The 18266-nt window shown below is 56.0% G+C and overlaps 1 protein-coding gene across 1 annotated transcript in view; it reads left to right on the forward strand.

Annotated features, from left to right (window-relative positions):
- Positions 1–18266, forward strand: part of ADAMTS2 (ADAM metallopeptidase with thrombospondin type 1 motif 2) — a 220727-nt gene that overhangs the window by 177503 nt on the left and 24958 nt on the right. Inside the window, exons 6-13 of the mRNA XM_047777905.1 lie at positions 1976–2132; positions 4295–4400; positions 5123–5266; positions 5788–5920; positions 7190–7303; positions 13186–13331; positions 16510–16685; positions 17834–17967. Coding sequence (XP_047633861.1) covers positions 1976–2132; positions 4295–4400; positions 5123–5266; positions 5788–5920; positions 7190–7303; positions 13186–13331; positions 16510–16685; positions 17834–17967 — 1110 coding nt within the window. The remainder of the gene's footprint in view (positions 1–1975; positions 2133–4294; positions 4401–5122; positions 5267–5787; positions 5921–7189; positions 7304–13185; positions 13332–16509; positions 16686–17833; positions 17968–18266) is intronic.

Below are 18266 nucleotides of genomic sequence, written 5' to 3' on the forward strand. Positions count from 1 at the left end.
GCCCTGTGGGTGGGCTTTGTGGTCTGTGGGGCTCCCGGATATGTGACTGAGCCTGCAGAGCCTCCAGGCTGCTGGTCCTGCTTTGCTCTTGTCTCCTTGACAGAGAGAGGGAAGAGCATAAATAATTCAGCACATTCTAGAGCAAACAATGGAAATGTCAGCCTTGATCGGAACAGAACTTTCAGCCCAGATCCTAATTGATTTGTTTAAAGGCGGACCCCAGAGGCTGTCTGAGGCCTCGCTGGTCCCCTTTTACCCGGTGCCTGGGTTACTCAGAGCCACACAGCCCTGGGATCCCTGTGTCCCTCCCACCGATGAGCACCCACGCCGCCTTTCCTGTGGCAGCAGCGCCACCTGGTGGCCACTTATGGTGCTCACCCTTCCTTTCCTGCCCCTCCTGTTAAGGGAGATGGCCCCACCATTGGAAGTGGCGGGGTTTCCAGGCCCACCTCCATCTCTTTCTAGAGGTGAGACTTCAGTGTGTTACTTCAATTGTCTGATATGGAAAATAGTATAATAACAACATCTATAGCTGAGGGCAATTGTTTTAATTGGATGATATGTGTGAACCCAGAGCCTAGTGACCTGCTCATAGTGTGAGCCCTGATACATGGACCCCACAGCTACCATCCAGCCCCAGGGTGGAGAAATGCCCTGTCTGCTGTAAAAACAGCCCCGCACTGCACTTTGCTCTGGACAGCTGGTGCCCGCGTCTCCTTCAGAAGGAGGGAGGCTGGTCTGTGAGGGCCTCAGCCAGTTCTGGGGCCATCCCCTTGCTGCCCCCTGGAACACCATAGCCTTGTGTGCAGTGCCCAGCCCAGCACAGGTGGGAACAGGCGGAGTCATATGAAAAGTTTTCCTAGAGAAGCCAATGCAGGGAGGAGCAGGTAGCCAGGAGACGGATAGATAGGGGTCTTTGGGGACAGGAGGAATGCAAATGACCTCAGTGAACTGGGCGTGAGACTCTTTTCTTTTTCTTTTCTTTTCCTCTTTTTTTTTTTTTTTTTAGCTTTTTAGCACTGCACTACAACATATGGAAGTTCTCAGGCTAGGGGTTGAATGGGAGCTATAGCTGCTGGCCTACACCACAGCCCCAGCAATGCCAGATCTTAGCCGCATCTGTGACCTACACTACAGCTCATGGCAATGCCGGATCCTTAACTCACTGAGCAAGGCCAGGGATTGAACCTGCATCCTCATGGATACTTAGTCAGATTCATTTCTGCTGAGCCATGCAGGGAGTTCCTCCCTGAGAGTCTCTTAATTGCAACAGGCAATGCTCCCAGCCTCTCTCCATCACATCTGAAGGAGAAATGGATGAGTCTTCTGTCTTCACTTGGCTAAGGGCTACAGCCTATGCATGGAATGGAGGGGTCTGGGGTGCCCCAGAGAGCAGGGCCCATATGAGGACTGTGGACATGGGCCGGGTGGCAGTGGAGTAGGGGGAGATCCCATTAGAGCTCAGGTGAGCCATGTGGGTGCCAGACCCCCTGGACACCTGTCTGTGAGGAGCCCTTTGAGGCAGGTGGACCCCACGAGGAGGCTGGTGGTCTCAGGCAGATGGAGGAGTAGATTGAAGAAGGGTTGGGCCTGGGGCGCAAGAGGCAGAAGCTTGTGGGCAGTTGTTTAGGTGGCTGCCACCAGGCAAGACTTGCTTCAGCCGGGTATTTTTTTTGGTCCTTTTGAACCTCGGCTCCACTGACCTAACTTGAGTCCCTTGAGGCCCTTAGACGGCCTCGGAGCTTTGCTCCCACGTCTTGCCAGGAAGTGTGCAGTGACTTCGTGCAGGTGGGTGTGGCCAAGGAGCCTGTCCATCCAGTCAGGAGAATGGAGCCAAGTGGGAGGGGAGTCCTGAGAGGGACCAGGCTCAGTGTCACGTGGTCCAGGTCCCCAGTCAGTGAGGTCTGCTCAGCTTGCACCTGGACCAGCAGACGCCAACTCCTCTCTCTCTCTCTGTCTTTCCTGCCCCTTGCAGTCCATGAGCCTCATTGAGATCGGAAACCCCTCTCAGAGTCTGGAGAACGTCTGCCGCTGGGCCTACCTGCAGCAGAAGCCGGACACTGGCCACGAGGAGTACCACGATCATGCCATTTTCCTCACCCGGCAGGACTTTGGGCCCTCGGGCATGCAAGGTGAGCCTCGCCCTGCGGGGCCCACAGGAAGAAGGGCAGCTGAGCGTGAGCCCCTGGCAGCCTTGGCCGGGCTGGGAAGGGTGTCCGGGCAAGGGGACCTGTGTCAGGCACCGGGCAAGCACTAGTGCCCTCTTGGCTCTTGAAAACCACCAGGGACTCTGACACTTTCCTCCAGGAAGCCACATCTCCCCGGGGCACAGCAAAGATCAGGAAGAGACCAGACAGGACATGAGGCTGAGTTTCACAGTTGTTTGCTTCCCCTGGTTTTGTTTTTTGTTTGTTTGTTTTTGGTTGTACCAACAGCATGCAGATGTTCCCAGGCCAGGGATCGAACTACCACCACAAAGGCGACCAGAGCCACAGCAGTGACAACTCCAGGTCCTTAACCCACTGCACCACCAGCGAACTCCTCCCCTAGTCTTTTGTTTTTATCTTTTTCAGCCATACCTGCAGCATACAGAAGTTCCCTGGACAGGGATCAAATCCCAGCTGCAGCTGCAACGTAGGACCCATACCACAGCTGCAGCAATGCCAGGTCTCAAACCCCCTGCACCACAGCAGGAACTCCTGGGCTTCTTTATCCTGTCCAGGGGCAAGCGGCAAGGCCCGCTCTCTGGATTTCTTCCTTTTGGAGCAGGGTCTCAGCATCCCACCCTCCCATCACCCTCCTCCTCCCTGTGGCTGGGAATGCTGTCCTGTAAGCCTTCCCTGGGGACAGCTAAAGACACTCTGTGAGCTTGTCTCTGTGGAGGTGCTAGTTCAATCCCCAGCCTGGCACAGTGGGGTGCTGTAGCTGTGGTGTAAGTGGCAGCTCCGACTCGGATTTGATCCCTGGCCTGGGAGCTTCCATTTGCTGTGGGTGAGGCTGAAAAAGAAAAAGAAGGAATTCCCATCTGTGGCTCAGTGGTTCCCCAATCCGACTAGGAACCATGAGGTTGCGGGTTCGATCCCTGGCCTCATTCAGTGGGTTACAGATCCTGCATTGCCGTGAGCTGTGGTGTAGGTCGCAGACAAGGCTCGGATCCTGTGTTGCTGTGGCTCTGGCTAGACCCCCAGCCTAGGAACCTCCACATACCAAGGGAGAGGCCCTATAAAGACGAAAGACAAAAAAAAAAAAAAAAACACAAGAAAAAGACAAAGTGTGTGGGGGCAGAGAGGGGAGAGAAAAAAACACCCCGTGATCAGGCTCAGCCCAACTGGGGGGACCAGCCAGTCCACAGACTGGTCATACCCCAGAGAGGCCTTCCTGCCTTCCTGCTCCCTGTCAGGCTCCATCCCAGCTGCTTCCTTGGGCCACACACTGTAACTGGGCCGGTAAAACCCACTGTGTCCCCTCACTGTTACCTGCGAATTCAGCAAGCCCTTGATGGGGTCAGGTGGCAGGGGAAGGTCCTCGGCTCTCCTGTTGTGGGGCGTCGCCTCCTGTGCTGCCCTCCCCACCTTCTGCCTGTGGGGGCATCTTGCCCTTTCCTGACTTGTACCCAACAGACCCTGGAATCCCTCGGCAGGAATGTGGCTCAGAATCTCCTTGGCCAGAGCGCTCGGTTCCCAGGTGGAGGGCTCCTAGGGCCTTGTTGTCTGTGGCTGCTCTGCAGCCCCATCCAGGTGGCCAGTCCCCTTTCACGACTCAGCTGAGCAGTGTGGCACGTCGGCTGTCCAGGCCCAACTCTGCCCCTGAACAGCTCGGGGCCACTGTCACTGCAGCTTTCTCTGCGCTCTGGCCGTGGGTCTGGCTGGGGTCTCCCAGAACCCAGAGCAGCCACAGGGGAGCCAGAGAAGACCCCCCGAGGGAGTGGGCTCAGGGTGTGTGGTCAGGCACAAGGGCCAGGGTGCCTGCAGCAGCAGCAGGAGGCATGCTACCCAGGGGCCGAGGGCCACTCAGCCAAGAGGGGGAAATAGAACAGCGGGCAGGGGGCCGCTGAGGGGCACAGCATCCTGCTAGGTTACACCTGGACTCAGGAAACTGACCGGCTGTGGTGTGGCCCCTGACGGGCACGTGGCTGCCCTGGGTGGGGACGGGCAGTCTCCTGAGCTGTGGCAGCCAAGGGGGAGGTGACTCTGCTCGTTTTCTCTGAGGATGTTGAGGGGCGTTGGGTTCAAAGTTCCCAGTTCGGGCAGGGCTCTGGACCTGGGAGCTGGAATCGATCTCTGTCTCCTCCCAGGCTATGCTCCTGTCACTGGGATGTGCCACCCTGTCCGCAGCTGCACCCTGAACCACGAGGATGGCTTCTCCTCAGCGTTCGTGGTGGCCCATGAGACTGGCCATGTGTAAGTCGCCTCGCCATCCCTGCTATCTGGGGAAGGTGGGGGCTCCAGCGTTCCCATTTCTCCTCTGTGCCCTGAGAGGGACAGGCCCTGCACAAACAGCCCTGAAGATGTGATGTCCTGACCCCATGCTGCACAGGGCAGGCCCGAGGCCCCCTTTCTATTAAGGGCCAAGCAGGAGCTGGGGGCTTTCCATCCATTATGCCATTCAAGCCCCTGGGCATGGGGGTCTTCTTACCCCATGTTACAGATTAGTAACTGAGGCTCTGAGGAAGCCTTGCCCAAGAGCAGAGAGCCGGAGGTGGGGAAGCCATCCCTCTGCCCAGAAGTTGGGGAGAAGGGGACATGCTCCAGGCGCCACCTAAATCTTGGAGCTGTCTAAGCATTGATGGAAAAACTTGCAGGGCTGCTGGGTATAGAGAGGGCTATGGGCACCTTGGCCTCCACTGCATTCTCATGCAGCAGTGCTCCACCTAGGGGACCGGATACCTGAGGGGGCTGCTGCTGGATGCTGTCACCCCAGAATCCCCTGGCTTTAAGAATCTAGCTGGTAGAAAATAGGTACTGCCTGGCCCAGGACAGACCAGGCCAGCTAAGGTCTGGGGTGGTGGTGGGAGCCAGCTGCGGGTGGTTGAGGGTGCCCTCCAGCATCTGGGCGGAGTGGAGCTGACAGGTGAGTGCAACCAGGTGAGGGTCCAGCAAGGCTGCCTTGGCTCCCCGCACAGGCTGGGCATGGAGCACGACGGGCAGGGCAACCGCTGCGGCGACGAGGTGCGGCTGGGCAGCATCATGGCACCACTGGTGCAGGCAGCCTTCCACCGCTTCCACTGGTCCCGCTGCAGCCAGCAGGAGCTGAGCCGCTACCTGCAGTGAGTACCACCCCCCATCTCCCAAGGACAACCCCGAAGTGCCAGACTCAGCTCTAGGAGGGCACCTGAGCCCTCGGGCCTGGGTCCTCCAGCCGGGAGTGTAGGGGAGGAGCTGGGGGCTGGAGTTCCCATTGTGGCACAGCGGAAACAAATCTGACTAGGCATCATGAGATTGCCGGTTCGATCCATGGCCTCACTCAGTGGGTTAAGGATCCAGCGTTGCCGTGAGCTGTGGTGTAGTTTGCAGACGCGGCTCAGATCCTGTGTTGCTGTGGCTGGCAGCTATAGCTCCAATTAGACCCCTAGCCTGGGAACCTCCATATGCCATGGGTGTGGCCCTAAAAAGACAAAAAAAAAAGGTGGGGGGTGGGGAGAGCACTTCAGGTCGGTTAGGGGAGATCCTGTTGTTGATGCAGGCAAGACCCCCTCCCCGAGGCTCCATGAGGGGCCTCGGCTGCCTCATGGGCTGGATGGCCAGCCTCGCTGAAGGCAGCTTGTGGCGCCCCTGTGTCCCCTCACAGCTCCTATGACTGCCTGCGAGATGACCCCTTTGCCCATGACTGGCCGGCGCTGCCCCAGCTCCCTGGGCTGCACTACTCCATGAATGAGCAGTGCCGCTTCGACTTCGGCCTGGGCTATATGATGTGCACTGCGGTGAGTGTCAGAGCCCAGGACACCTCTGGGGACTGGGGGAAGCCTGCCCCGGACCTGCCTGGCTTCTGGGAGGTAGCTTATGTTGGGGTGACTCCCGAGGACAGGGTGGAGCAGCCCCCCAAAACAGCAGCATCTCCTTCCATGCCCATCGCTCCTCACCCAGTTGGTACCCAGTGCCCTCCTGGCTCGTCTAGACATGGTCCTGGGCAGGGAGCACACAGGTGACAAGGACTATGACCTGGAGATCAGCAAGGGATGGGGGGGGACCTAATGAGATCCATGTGAGGGCTTCCCGGAGTAAGTGAGGTGTAAAGTGGCTAAGTGGGAGGAGGAGGCATTCCAGAAGTCAGGGACGACATGTGCGAAGGCTTAGAGGTAAGGCAACATAGCAAGCAGAGGCAACATAGCAAGCAGTTGTTCCCCAGTGTCCAGTGCCAGGACAGAGCTGTCGCTTACCAGAACTGAGTGTCTGCTGATCAAGGCTCACCCCGTGGGTGGCAGGGGCTTTAGTGATGGTTAGTGTTTGCTCTGTGCTCATCTCAACTGCAAAAAAGGAAGTAAGCAAAGCAGTCCCCTTTTATAGATGAGGAAACTGGGACCCATAGAAGTTGGGTAACCAGCCCAAGGCCACACAGGAGCAAGAGGTGGACTTGGGTGTTGATGCAGGTAGTCCAGCCCCTTGCACAACAGCCTAAGGAACAGAGTGGGCTTGATTCTTAGCACAGTGACTCACTGGGATGGAGCGCTCTGGAAAGGGGAGTGGCATAGCCAGATCTGAGATTCAGCAGGATGAAGTCATGGAGGAAGGGCCATGAGGACAGGAAACAGAAGTCCAGAGGACAGAGGTGAAGGCAGGGCTTACTGGAGCAGAGGAGAGGGCTCCGGGAGGGATTCAGGTGGCGGAATGTTCAACAGGAGAACCGCTGTTATGACAGCCCCTCCCACCTGGGCCAGAGGGATGCCACCCAGCCTTCACGCCAAGTACACTGGTGCCCAGCTTTTGGCTCAGGCTCCGTGAGAGGTGCAGCCACCAAGGCTGGAGGCTGGGGAGGCCATGCAGCCCACAAGGTCGTGAAGCACCGTGCTGTACACTCAAGGTTCTCACAGCCCCAGAATCACAGAGTTCTGGGCACCACACAGGCCTGTCATGGGCAGCCGAGTCCTTCCTGGCTCTGCAGCTGTGCAGGAGGACACCGGATGACAGGTTGGCACCCTGGAGGGTCCCCGAAGTGGGAGGTGACCTGGCTAGCTGCTGGTGCTCTCTTCCAGTTTCGGACCTTCGACCCCTGCAAGCAGCTGTGGTGCAGCCACCCTGATAACCCCTACTTTTGCAAGACCAAGAAGGGGCCCCCTCTGGACGGGACCATGTGTGCACCTGGCAAGGTGAGTCGGGCAGAGGGCAGGTACTGTGACAGAGATCTCCAGGGACAGGCCCCGCAGGGCCCTCAGAGTAGGGCTGGGGGCCTTCTCGGGCAACCCCTGCCTCCTTTCTAGTAACCCTTCACTCCACACTCCAGAGTCTCTGCCCCTGAACTTCCAAGCACTTTCTTCTGTTGGAGGGAACCTGGTGTCTCAGAACTCCTCACTGTGCTTCAAGCTCCCCCTCAGAATGCCCTCCTCTGAGAACCAGGTTTAGGGTTCCAGCAGCCTTTGGTCCCCTCTGTACACTGTGGGTGACTGGGTCACCTCACCTTGAGGCCCACATTCTGGTGGCCACTGGATCCCCAGGCCCAGCATTAAGCTTGGCCTCTCCATCTTCTGTGCCATGGCCTTTGCCTTCTGGTGAGCAGACTTGGCTCTGGAGGTAGCTGGATGGCCACCCACTAGCACCTGGCTGCTGCCCCAAGCCCATTTCCCACCTTTTGGTAAAAGGAGCAGAAAGAAAAGCTTCTCATTCCCCTGGCCTTCCAGCACAAACTCCAAGCCTGATTCTTACTGGTTCAAATGAAATCACATGTCCAATCCTTGGCCAGTTGCTTGCTGGGGGCCTGGCTTATGCAGATGAGCTTGAACCTGGGATAGCACCCAGTGGGGGTTCAGCCCACCAAGCCACCCAGATGAGCAGCACTGGGCGAGTCCTGGGAGAGCATGCTGTGTACCCCAACATCAGGCCTAGAAAGGCACCCTAACCACGAGGACCTGCCTGAGGTTCCTCCACCGCAGGCATTAAATTCTGCTTTATTCTTGTCCCTGGTGGAGCTTCTTAAAGATATGGATTTCCTGGTCCACCCCGAAGGTTTTAGTTTGGGATAAGGATTAAGAATTGTTTTATTTTTGGACTTCCCCTGTGGCTCACAACAAGAATTGTTTTATTTTTGTTTTTCATTTGTAAATGTGGAGTAAAATTCACATAACATAAAATTCACCACTTTGACCACTTAAAAGTGTGTAATTCAGGAGCTCCCACTGTGGCTCACTGGTTAACAATCCCAACCAGTATCCATGAGGACACGGGTTCAATCCCTGGCCTTGCTCAGTGGGTTAAGGATCCGGCATTGCTGTGACCTTCAGTGTAGGTCACAGACATGGGTCGGATCCCATGTGGCTGTGGCTGTGGTGTAGGCTGGCAGCTGTAGCTTCGATTCAACCTCTAGCCTGGGAACTTCCATATGCCGTGGGTGCAGCCCTAAAAATACCCCAAAAAAGTGTGTAATTCAGTGGTGTTTAGTACATTCACAATGTTGTGCAGCCATCACCACTACCATCTATTTTCCAGAACTTTCTGTCACCCCAAATGGAGACCTCATTAATCAGTCTCCTCCCCCTTCCCCTTCTCTTTCCAGCTCCTGGTAATACTAATCTGCTTTCTGTCTCTATGGATTTGCCTAACCCGGAATTTCATATAAGTGGAATGATATATTCCTTTTATGTCTGTCTTCTTAGCATAGTATCTTCAAGGTTCATCTGTGTTGGATGAACCCTGAAGTGCTTTGTTCTTTTTTGTGGCCAAATACTATTCCACGATATGGATATAACACGTTTGTTTATTCATTCATCATTTGGTGGACACTTGGGTTTTTCCCACCTTTTTATATTTGTCAATAGTGCTGCTGTGAACATTCCTCTGTGTGTTTTTTTGTTTAAAGACATGGAATCGGTATTTGAAGAGGTGCCCCAAGTGGTTTAGCTGTGCCCTCTGACTTAATGAACTGTCGAGTTTGAAGATAAGATGTTCTTAGTATTTCTCCAGGAACCTAGTAATGCCAGAACGGACCTCGTAACCCTCTTCCCTGCAGGAGCTCGATGGAGGGTACAACATGCCCCCAAACATTTGCCGTAACTCCATTGGGGAGCTCAGTAAAAGCTGAGCTGAAGGAGTTCCCTGGTGGCTCAGCAGGTTAAGGATCCGGTGTTGTCATTTTTGTAGTGCAGGTTTGATCCCTGGTTCGGGAACTTCCATTTGCCACTGGCACAGCCAAAAAAAAAAGCTGAGCTGGAGAATGAGACTAGCTCAGGATGGCTTCCTACCCCAGGCTGTCTATCCCTCCCAGTCCAGCCCTCGGTGGGGAGAAGATGGGTAGAGTGAGAGCAGACCCTGTGCAGGTGTGCTTGCCCAGGGGTATGGGACTGGCCCTCACGCAGGAACCCTAGCCACTGGCCAAATGTGGGCCAAAGAGCGCCTGACCCCCCAAGTGACTGGCCCCTTTCTCCTGGGCAGGAGGAGTGTGGGGGGCGGTGGGGGGGGGTCTGGTGTGGAAGGTGGGCAGATATGGCTAAAGTCCCCTTTCTCACGGAAAGCACTGACCTGGCAATGGCCCTTCACTCTTTGGCAGCAGGACCTTTCATTCATTTAGCCCAGTAAAAACCCCATCATTTTATGTATTGGAAAATACGGTTGTGCTGATTGAGGAGGTGGAGCTAGGGCTTAGCTCAGCCTGCCTGGGTTCACAGGGAGCACAGGCAGAAAGCTGAACTAGATCAGGGATATCCCGTGTGTGGGGAGAGATGAGGGAGGGTGCCTCCCAGGGTCGATGGATGAGAACCCTCTGCCTGTGTGTGCTTGTATATTTCAGTATCTTACCTAACACAGTACAATCTTATATTTGGAAAGCAATCTTCCTTTATCTCTTCCTTTCCTGCAAGAAGAGCCACAGGGGCTAGGAGAGAGGCGAGGACAGAGCAGAGGGAAGATCTGGGCAGGTTGGAGAAATAGCAGCTCATCTCAGGGACACAGGCTGCGCCACACTCAGCTGGCCCTCTCCGTCCCTCTCTGCCCTCACCCCAAAGCCCCCAGGGCAGGGGTGGCACAGCTCTCAGGCTCTGCCCGGGCTCCTTGTCCACCGTGGGCCATCCCAAGCATGCTCCCCCATCTTGGCCTCCATCACCAGGTTATACCTCTGCATACAGTCTTCTGTACCCACCATCTCCCAGAGATGCAACGGGGTAGCTATAGTCCATCAGCAGACGTGACCTGGAGAGAACAGAGCAGAACCATAGTTGAGCAGCTTCCGCTCTGTGCCCTTCGGTTTCACGGCTCATTCACTGTCTGCCTGGGCTGCACACTGTGGGGCAGGGAGGGCAGGGTGCAGAGCCCTGGGCCTCAGCGAGATGAAGTGGTGAGGATCTGGCCAGTGGGTACACACCTTTCTATGAATCAAGAGTTTGAGGGGGGCGGTGAGCTTGTGCTCTTGGACAAAGATGTGGGCAGTGGACCTGAGAACTAAGCCGATTCGTCAGCTCAGCTCGGTATTCATTCATTCATTCATTCATGCACTCATGTGTTCATCCACCTGTCTGGGTGTCAACCCCACGCTGCCTCCAACAGACCTCGCTGTCTGTGGGGGACAGCTGTGAATGTGACAGGGCAGCCGTGACTCGGTGCTGAGGGAAGGGATGGGGAGTGGCCTGTCGGGAGCTCAGAGGACCTTCCAGGTCAGTGACCCCAACCAAAGCCTGAAGAATAGAAAGAAATAGGACCAGCACTCCAGGGCGGGGCCCTCACTGAGTGGGCGCAAGGCGAGGAGGGCCAGGGAGGGTAGATGCGAGGAGCAGAACGCATTAATTCAACTCTATTGTTTAAAATACAGTGTTGGGGGAGTTCCCGTCGTGGCCCAGTGGTTAACAAATCCGACCACTAGGAACCATGAGGTTGCGGGTTCGGTCCCTGCCCTTGCTCAGTGGGTTAACGATCTGGTGTTGCTGTGAGCTATGGTGCCGTGAGACGCGGCTCGGATCCCGTGTTGCTGTGGCTCTGGCGTAGGCCAGGGGCTACAGCTCTGATTCGACCCCTAGCCTGGGAACCTCCATATGCCGCGGGGGCAGCCCAAAGAAATAGCAAAAAGACCAAAAAAAAAAAAAAATACAGTGTTGGAATTCCCCCTGTGGTGCAGTGGATTAATGATCTGGCTTGTCTTTGTGGCTGCCCCGGTTTGAGTTCCAGCCCAGCACAGTGGGTTAAGGATCTGGCGTTGCCGCAGCTGCGGCATATGTGGAAGCCTCGGCTTGGATTCAGTCCCTGGCCTGGGAACTTCCACATGCCATAGGTGTGGCTGAGAAAGGAAAAATATATATATAGTGTATTATTAGAGAAGTTGAGATGTAGTAAGTCCAACCCATGGGGATGATTGCCATTGAAAAGATGGTTTGTTCCTCACAAATCCCAAAGGGAGTGGCCACAGGAGGGCCACACGAGGAAATGCCAGGATGGGTTGGAGAGCAGAGGTGGGCGAGAACCGCAGCACCTGCAGAAAGGAACAGCAAGGCCAGGAAAGCGGTCTTAGGATTGGCTAGCATCAGTGATTTTAGTGGGCTCTAGGGTATAGGGGCTGCCCCTAGTCATCTGGTACCTGGCCCTGGAGTGGTTAAGACAGGAGGATAAGGGAGTTCCCGTCATGGCGCAGCAGAAATGAATCCGACTAGGAACCATGAGGTTGCGGGTTCCCTGGCCTTGCTCAGTGGGTTCAGGATCCGGCGTTGCCGTGAGCTGTGGTGAAGGTCACAGACATAGCTCAGATCTTGTGTTGCTGTGGCTGTGGTGTAGGCTGGCGGCTACAGCTCTGATTAGATCCCTGGCCTGGCAACCTCCTTATGCCACAGGTGCTGCCCTAAAAAGCAAAACAAATTTTTAAAAAATTTAAAGAGAGAGAGAATGCAAAGCCTTTTAAAAAAGACTGACCATGGGCTCTCCTGAGAAGGCATGGTGGTTCTGATTGCATCAGTTTCACAAGGTGCTTGTGGAACCTGAGTGTCTGTGCTGAGTGGGAAAAGCCGGTGGCTATTTTGGAGAATCGAGGATTATTAAACGCGGTGGTAAAAATTTCTAACTTCGTAGCCTTCCTATCTGGAGAATAAAGTCCTTTAAATAAATTTAAAAAAAGAAATATAGTTCATTTACAATATCATGTTAGTTTCAGGTGTACAGCAAAGTGATTCAGAATGCGTGTGTATGTATATGTATGTATATATATATGGAACTTTGGTAGAAAAGACAGATGCTTTAAAAACAATCTTAATCTATTGTTGAGGAAATAATCATTCTTGCTTTTAATGACCTTTTATAATGAAACAGCTTTAAAATTAACAAAGCACAGGGCAGTATGACCACTAAAGAATATATGTGTGTATACATTCTTTTTCAGATTCTTTTCCATTATACGTTATTGTGAGATATTGAATATACTGAATACAGTTCCCTGTGCTATACAGTCAGTCCTTGTTGTTCCAAATTATTTATGTATGTATGTATATATTTATTTATTCTTTTTATGACCACACTTGTGGCATATGGAGGTTCCCAGGCTAGGGGTCCAGTCGGACCTGTAGCCGCTGGCCTGCACCACAGCCACAGCAAAGAAGGATCTGAGCCACGTCTGTGACCTACACCACAGCTCATAGCAACACCAGATCCTTAGCCCACTGAGCCAGGCCAGGGATTGAACCTGTGTCCCCATGTACACTAGTCAGATTCATTACCGCTGAGCCACAACGAGAACTAAATTGCTTTTTTACTTAAGTAGATCTTATATGTCTCTTGAGTCCCTGCCTTGATGTGCTGCTTACATCTTTATAAATGGCCCTGTGTCACCAGGCTGGCTGGTGGCTTCACGCCACAGATGAAGGTGTGGGGCGGGCGCTGGCTGATGGACAGAGTAGGTGGAACAAGGCGAAGAGGATAGTGGTCGGGGGAGCTGGGTGGACCAACACCCGACCAGGCCCTGAGCTTCTAGGGGTGAGTGGGGTCCGCACTCCCTGTGCCTCCAGGGCCTGGTAGTCATCACGGGCGCTCCAGGCTGAAGAGCGGGGGCATGTGACCTTGTGCCTTTCAGCACTGCTTTAAAGGACACTGCATCTGGCTGACACCTGACATCCTCAAACGAGACGGCAACTGGGGTGCCTGGAGTCCCTTCGGCTCCTGCTCGCGCACCTGCGGCACGGGTGTGAAGTTCAGGACCCGCCAGTGCGACAACCCACAGTGAGTTGGCTCTGATATGTTCCAGCCTTCCTGGGTGGCAGCTGCAGCCTCCAAGGCCCCTCGCCAGCCCACCCTATCCTCCAAGGCCTCTGCGGACCTCAGTTCTGGAGAGGGTGTGAGGGCAGGCAGCCCAGGCCCATCTCACCTTCCCTGGGAGGGGGCTGAGACTTCGGGGAGGGCTCACGCCACACAGGCTGCTGGGAGCAGAGCCAGCCCTGGAGCCTTGGAAAGCTGGTCCCCTCACTGGACCGTCTGGGGTCATTCCCCGCTCCTGGCCCACATCCTACTCCAGACACGACCTGCTCTGCTCTTCTTGGTGGAGGGTGTCAAGGACAGAAGATGGGGCACTGGACATAAAGACAGGGGCTCTCTCCAGTGCCCCCTGTGGCGCAGTGGGTTAAGAATCCAACTGCAGGAGTCCCTGCCATGGCTCAGCAGTAATGAACTGACAAGTCACCAGGAGGACATGGGTTCAATCCCTGGCCTTGCTCAGTGGGTTAGGGACCCAGCATTGCTGTGAGATGTGGTGTAGGTCACAGATGTGGCTCGGATCCCGCATTGCTGTGGCTGTGTGAAGGCTGGCAATTACAGCTCCAATCCGACCCCTAGCCTGGGAACTTCCATATGCCACAGGTGCATATGGAAAAGACAAAAAGAAAGGAAGAAAAAAAAATCCAACTGCAGCAGCTCGGGTTGCTGCAGAGGCGTGGGTTTGATCCTCAGCCAGGCACAGTGGGTTAAAGGATCTGGCATTGCCGCAGCTGTGGCTGGGATTAAATCCCTGGCCAGGGAACTTCCAAATGCTGCAGGTAGGGCCATAAAATATTTTAAAAAGAAAAAAAAAAAAAGAGGAGGGTTCTGTTAGGGTACCAGGAGCATGGGCAGGGGAGCAGCTGTTTGCAATCAAGTGAGAGGCAGAGTCAGCCACATGCCACCCTTGCCCACCTGCCCAGAGGAGAGACAGCCTGCAGAGGCTGCCTGTGGGCGTGGTGGACTTCCTCCTCCACCCACGCTCCTTCTCCTGCTGCCCGTGCAGGCCCCATGCCCTGGGCCAGCCTCAGAGCTCCCCTGGCTCCCCTCAGGCACCCCTCAGGCTATTAAACTTGCTTTGAGATCTACAAGACAGGAAGTCAGACGCTCAGAGGCTATGGGATGCTGGGCAAGGACTGCCAGTTCCCATCTCAGGTGCAGCGCCCGGCATGCAGCAAGCACTCAGCACAGGGGATCAGTCTCTGCTGCGCCTTCAACGCACTGAGGAGTAACTCGGGTCCAGGGCGCACAGCAGAAAGAGTAGATCATGCCTCCCCCGCCCCTCCCCCAGGCCCGAGCCAACCAGGCCCTGACTCCTCATGCCTGATGCTGGGTCCAGCACACTCACCCCCAGGTCCAGCCCTGGGAGATCATGCGGGCTTGGGGGACCCGAGGGGCTCTGTTCTGTCCGTCCCCACCTGCCCACTCTAGGGAATTTTTTACCCCACTGGTTGGCCCAGCCGCCTTGGTGGCAGCAAGGGACAGGGGCAGCAATGACGTGAGCAGAACTGCCAGGCCTGCGTGTGAGCCCATCTATTCACAAACACTGCCAGGCCCAGAGAGTAGCCAACCCCTGGCTAGTGCCAGCCCTCACTCCACATCAGTGACCGGATGTGCCACACGGAGCTCTGACCAGGGTTCATTTTCACCAGTCTCACGCACAGCCGTGGGGGCACAGCTGCAGTGCCCGGAGCATGTTGGGGTTCACAGACCCCGCACAGCCTCTTTGTCTGCAGCGCCAGGGGCCTCCCCTTTCATGCATCCTCCTGGAGACCACAGCTGAGCCTCACACTGCCCCTCCCTATCTTTAGTTACTGCTCCCTGCGTTTTCCCAGGACAATGGGGACAGCATGAAGACCCCAGAGTTCCCAGCTCTTCCCCCGCAACCGGTGCTCGCTGGGTTGAGCTCCCTCTGTGGTCTTCACCGTGCCCTCTCCTTGCAATGAATGAAACTGCAATCTACAGCGCGAACTTGAGAGCTTCACTTTCTCTTCCTCCCCAGCCTCTCCTGAATTCTCCAGCTCACACTCTCTTTTGGAATTCTCATGAATTTCTGTTCAAATCTGTGTGGCTCCTGCCTGGGCTTGCCAGGGGCTCCAGCGACAGCCCGGCCCCTTCCTGCAGTTTCCCTCTGCCCAAGGGCCTGTGCTCCCCACACCTACACCACTGCCTGCAGCCCCTCCTGGCAACATCCTTGTGGGTGTTGTCATTGGTCTGTGGTCCCCTCAGTTCCTCTGGTGTAAATCTCAAAAGCCACCTTTTCTTGCATGGTCCCCACCAAATACTGAGGCCCTGTGGCTCTTTCTCCACCAATTTCTCAGTTTGTTATTTCTACCAACTTCCCCTGAGAACACGGCACCATTCAAGGGGCCTCTTGGAAGCCAGCTCCTTCCACTGTCCTCTCTGCTGTGCTAAACGATACAGCCCTCATCGCAGGCAGAGCATGACTTTTGCCCAGGTCTCAGGTGGGCCTCGGGTTCCACTTGGCTCTGCCATGCCCGGCAGGTGGCGACACTGAAGCCCCCCAGCTCCTGCCCCAGCCCATCACCCTGCCTGCCAGAGCCATCTGCTGGCCACCAGCCAGGTGCTTTTGCTGTGGGGTTAGTGCTTTGTGGACTGGTACTGCTCTCAGCCAAGTGAGGAAATTACAGAAATGCAGCCTGAGTTTTCTCAAGACGGAGCAGAGCCAGGGGCTGGCGTGTCTATTGTGCCCCAGCCTTGTGAAGAACACTAGCAACCGGGCTCCACTGCTTGACAGTTTCTCTGAGTTCCCACCCTGTGTGAGGCCCAGGCCCTGCCGGGCTGTAGGAGGAACTCACCTGGACCCTCCCCCATGGGGTTGGTGGCAGGAGGCGCAGCAGAGCATAAACATCCAGTTGCAGCTCACTGTCAGTTCTCAGCCACAGCGACAGGACGGGTGGGGTGGGGGTGCACAGAGCTGAGTAGATGCTCCCTTTCCAGGGCCCTCGAGGGAGGATTACCAGCCCCTTCTAGACCTGATGCTCCAAGGCTCTGGAGCCTGGGGATTGCCCATGTCCTGCGGGTAGAGCTGCCCCCCACCCCACCCCCAAGGCTCAGGGATTCCCTCCCACAAGTGGCCCCCGAGTGCTGGCACCGAGCTGCAAGGCCTCTCTGCTTTCTCCTCCAGCCCAGCCAATGGAGGCCGCACCTGCTCAGGCCTTGCCTACGATTTCCAGCTCTGCAACTCCCAGGACTGCCCTGACGCCCTGGCCGACTTCCGCGAGGAGCAGTGCCGACAGTGGGACCTGTACTTTGAGCACGGTGACGCCCAGCACCACTGGCTTCCCCACGAGCACCGGGATGGTGAGCCCCAAGGGATGTGGGCGCTCAGCGGACTGGCCGGGGCTCTCTGGGCCACTTACGTGGACACACCGGGCTGCCAGCAGAGCCCACCCAGGCGGGGTGGCTGCTGGGACCCACTCCTGGGTTGAGGGCTTATAGCAGAACTAGAGTCTCAGAAGAGCCTGAGACAACGCCCCCACCCATCCCAGGCCTGGCAGCAGGGGAGAGGGCAGGGTGCAACTGACCCAGGCTCCTGCAGCCACGCAGTGGACAAAGCTGGAGTTGCGCCGAGGGGGACGGTGGTGGAGTCGACCAAAGAATTGGGTGACATCCAGCCTCTCCTCTTTCGGTGGGAACTCTCAGTTCCAAGTGAGTTGAAGTGGCTTAAGCATCAAAAGAAATTTGTTGGCTCCTGGAACTGAAAAGTCTGGTAGCTTCAGGCATGAGAGTGTTTATATTTCATGTGAGTTCTCCCACCTTATGATGGAGAAACAGTTTCTGTTCCTTCCACGCATTGGGCAGGGGGGCGGGGGGTGGGTATTTGGGCCTGCCCTACTGTATCCAGCACCCATGTGTGTCACACCAGCCTGTCGAAAGCCCCACAGGGACGTGCAGGGAGGGAGTGCCAGAGCAGACAGGGTCCCCTTCTCAGGGGGAGGCTGTGGTCTGGCAGAAAATCAAGTAAGAATTTCTGTTTTAGTGACTTCTGAGATAACTGCTGAGAAGGGAAGGTGCCAAGGACAGGAAACTGAATCAAGGGGCATCTGGTCTTATCTGGGGGTTTCAGAGAAGGTTGGCTGAAGAGGGTCTTCAGGAAGAAACCTGGCAAACACCCATTTGCCTTTCCCCTGGGGGGGGGGCAGGGTCTGGGGATCTGCGACCTGGTACCAACAACAGGCTGGCTCGGTTGGGAGAAGCTCAGTCCCATGCACCAGGGTCACAGAGAGGACTCCAGGCACCTGCCTGATTCCCACCTTTCCCCTTTCTCTTCCACCACCACCCCTGCCCCCGTGGGAGGAGGAGGGCAGGTGAACCCTGAGAAGACCCTAGGGGTTGGGAGTTTCTCCTTAACAAGGTGCTTCTCTTGAGCGGACTTGGGAAAGAAGCTGCTGGCAAAGTGAGCGGTGCTGCCGGCCGGCCTTGCCAACACCCCGCTGCTTCCCTTCCAGCTAAGGAGAGATGCCACCTCTACTGCGAGTCCAAGGAGACCGGGGAGGTGGTGTCCATGAAGCGCATGGTACACGATGGCACGCGCTGCTCCTACAAGGACGCCTTCAGCCTCTGTGTGCGCGGGGACTGCAGGGTGAGTGCCTGGAGGCCAGCACTGTGGGGACAGGCAGGGCCAGCCACCACTCAGGGCCTCGGCTTCCTGGGTGTTGGGAGGCTCCACCGAGGTTGAGCATGCAAAGTGCTGCAAAAGACACCTAGATCAGGGTGGGTCTCAGCAAATGTCGTTTCCTGCCCCCCACTCCCTCCCATCTCCCTCCCCCCAACATCCTGCAACCCTCCACCTCATCTCCCTGCACTCTGCTGGGTATCGGACAGCTTACACGTGATCAATCAAGTAGCCCACCTTGGATCCAGTTGGTTTGGCTCTTTGTA

This window comes from Phacochoerus africanus, chromosome 4, assembly GCF_016906955.1.
Source record: "Phacochoerus africanus isolate WHEZ1 chromosome 4, ROS_Pafr_v1, whole genome shotgun sequence".
Classification (NCBI taxonomy): Eukaryota; Metazoa; Chordata; class Mammalia; order Artiodactyla; family Suidae; genus Phacochoerus; species Phacochoerus africanus.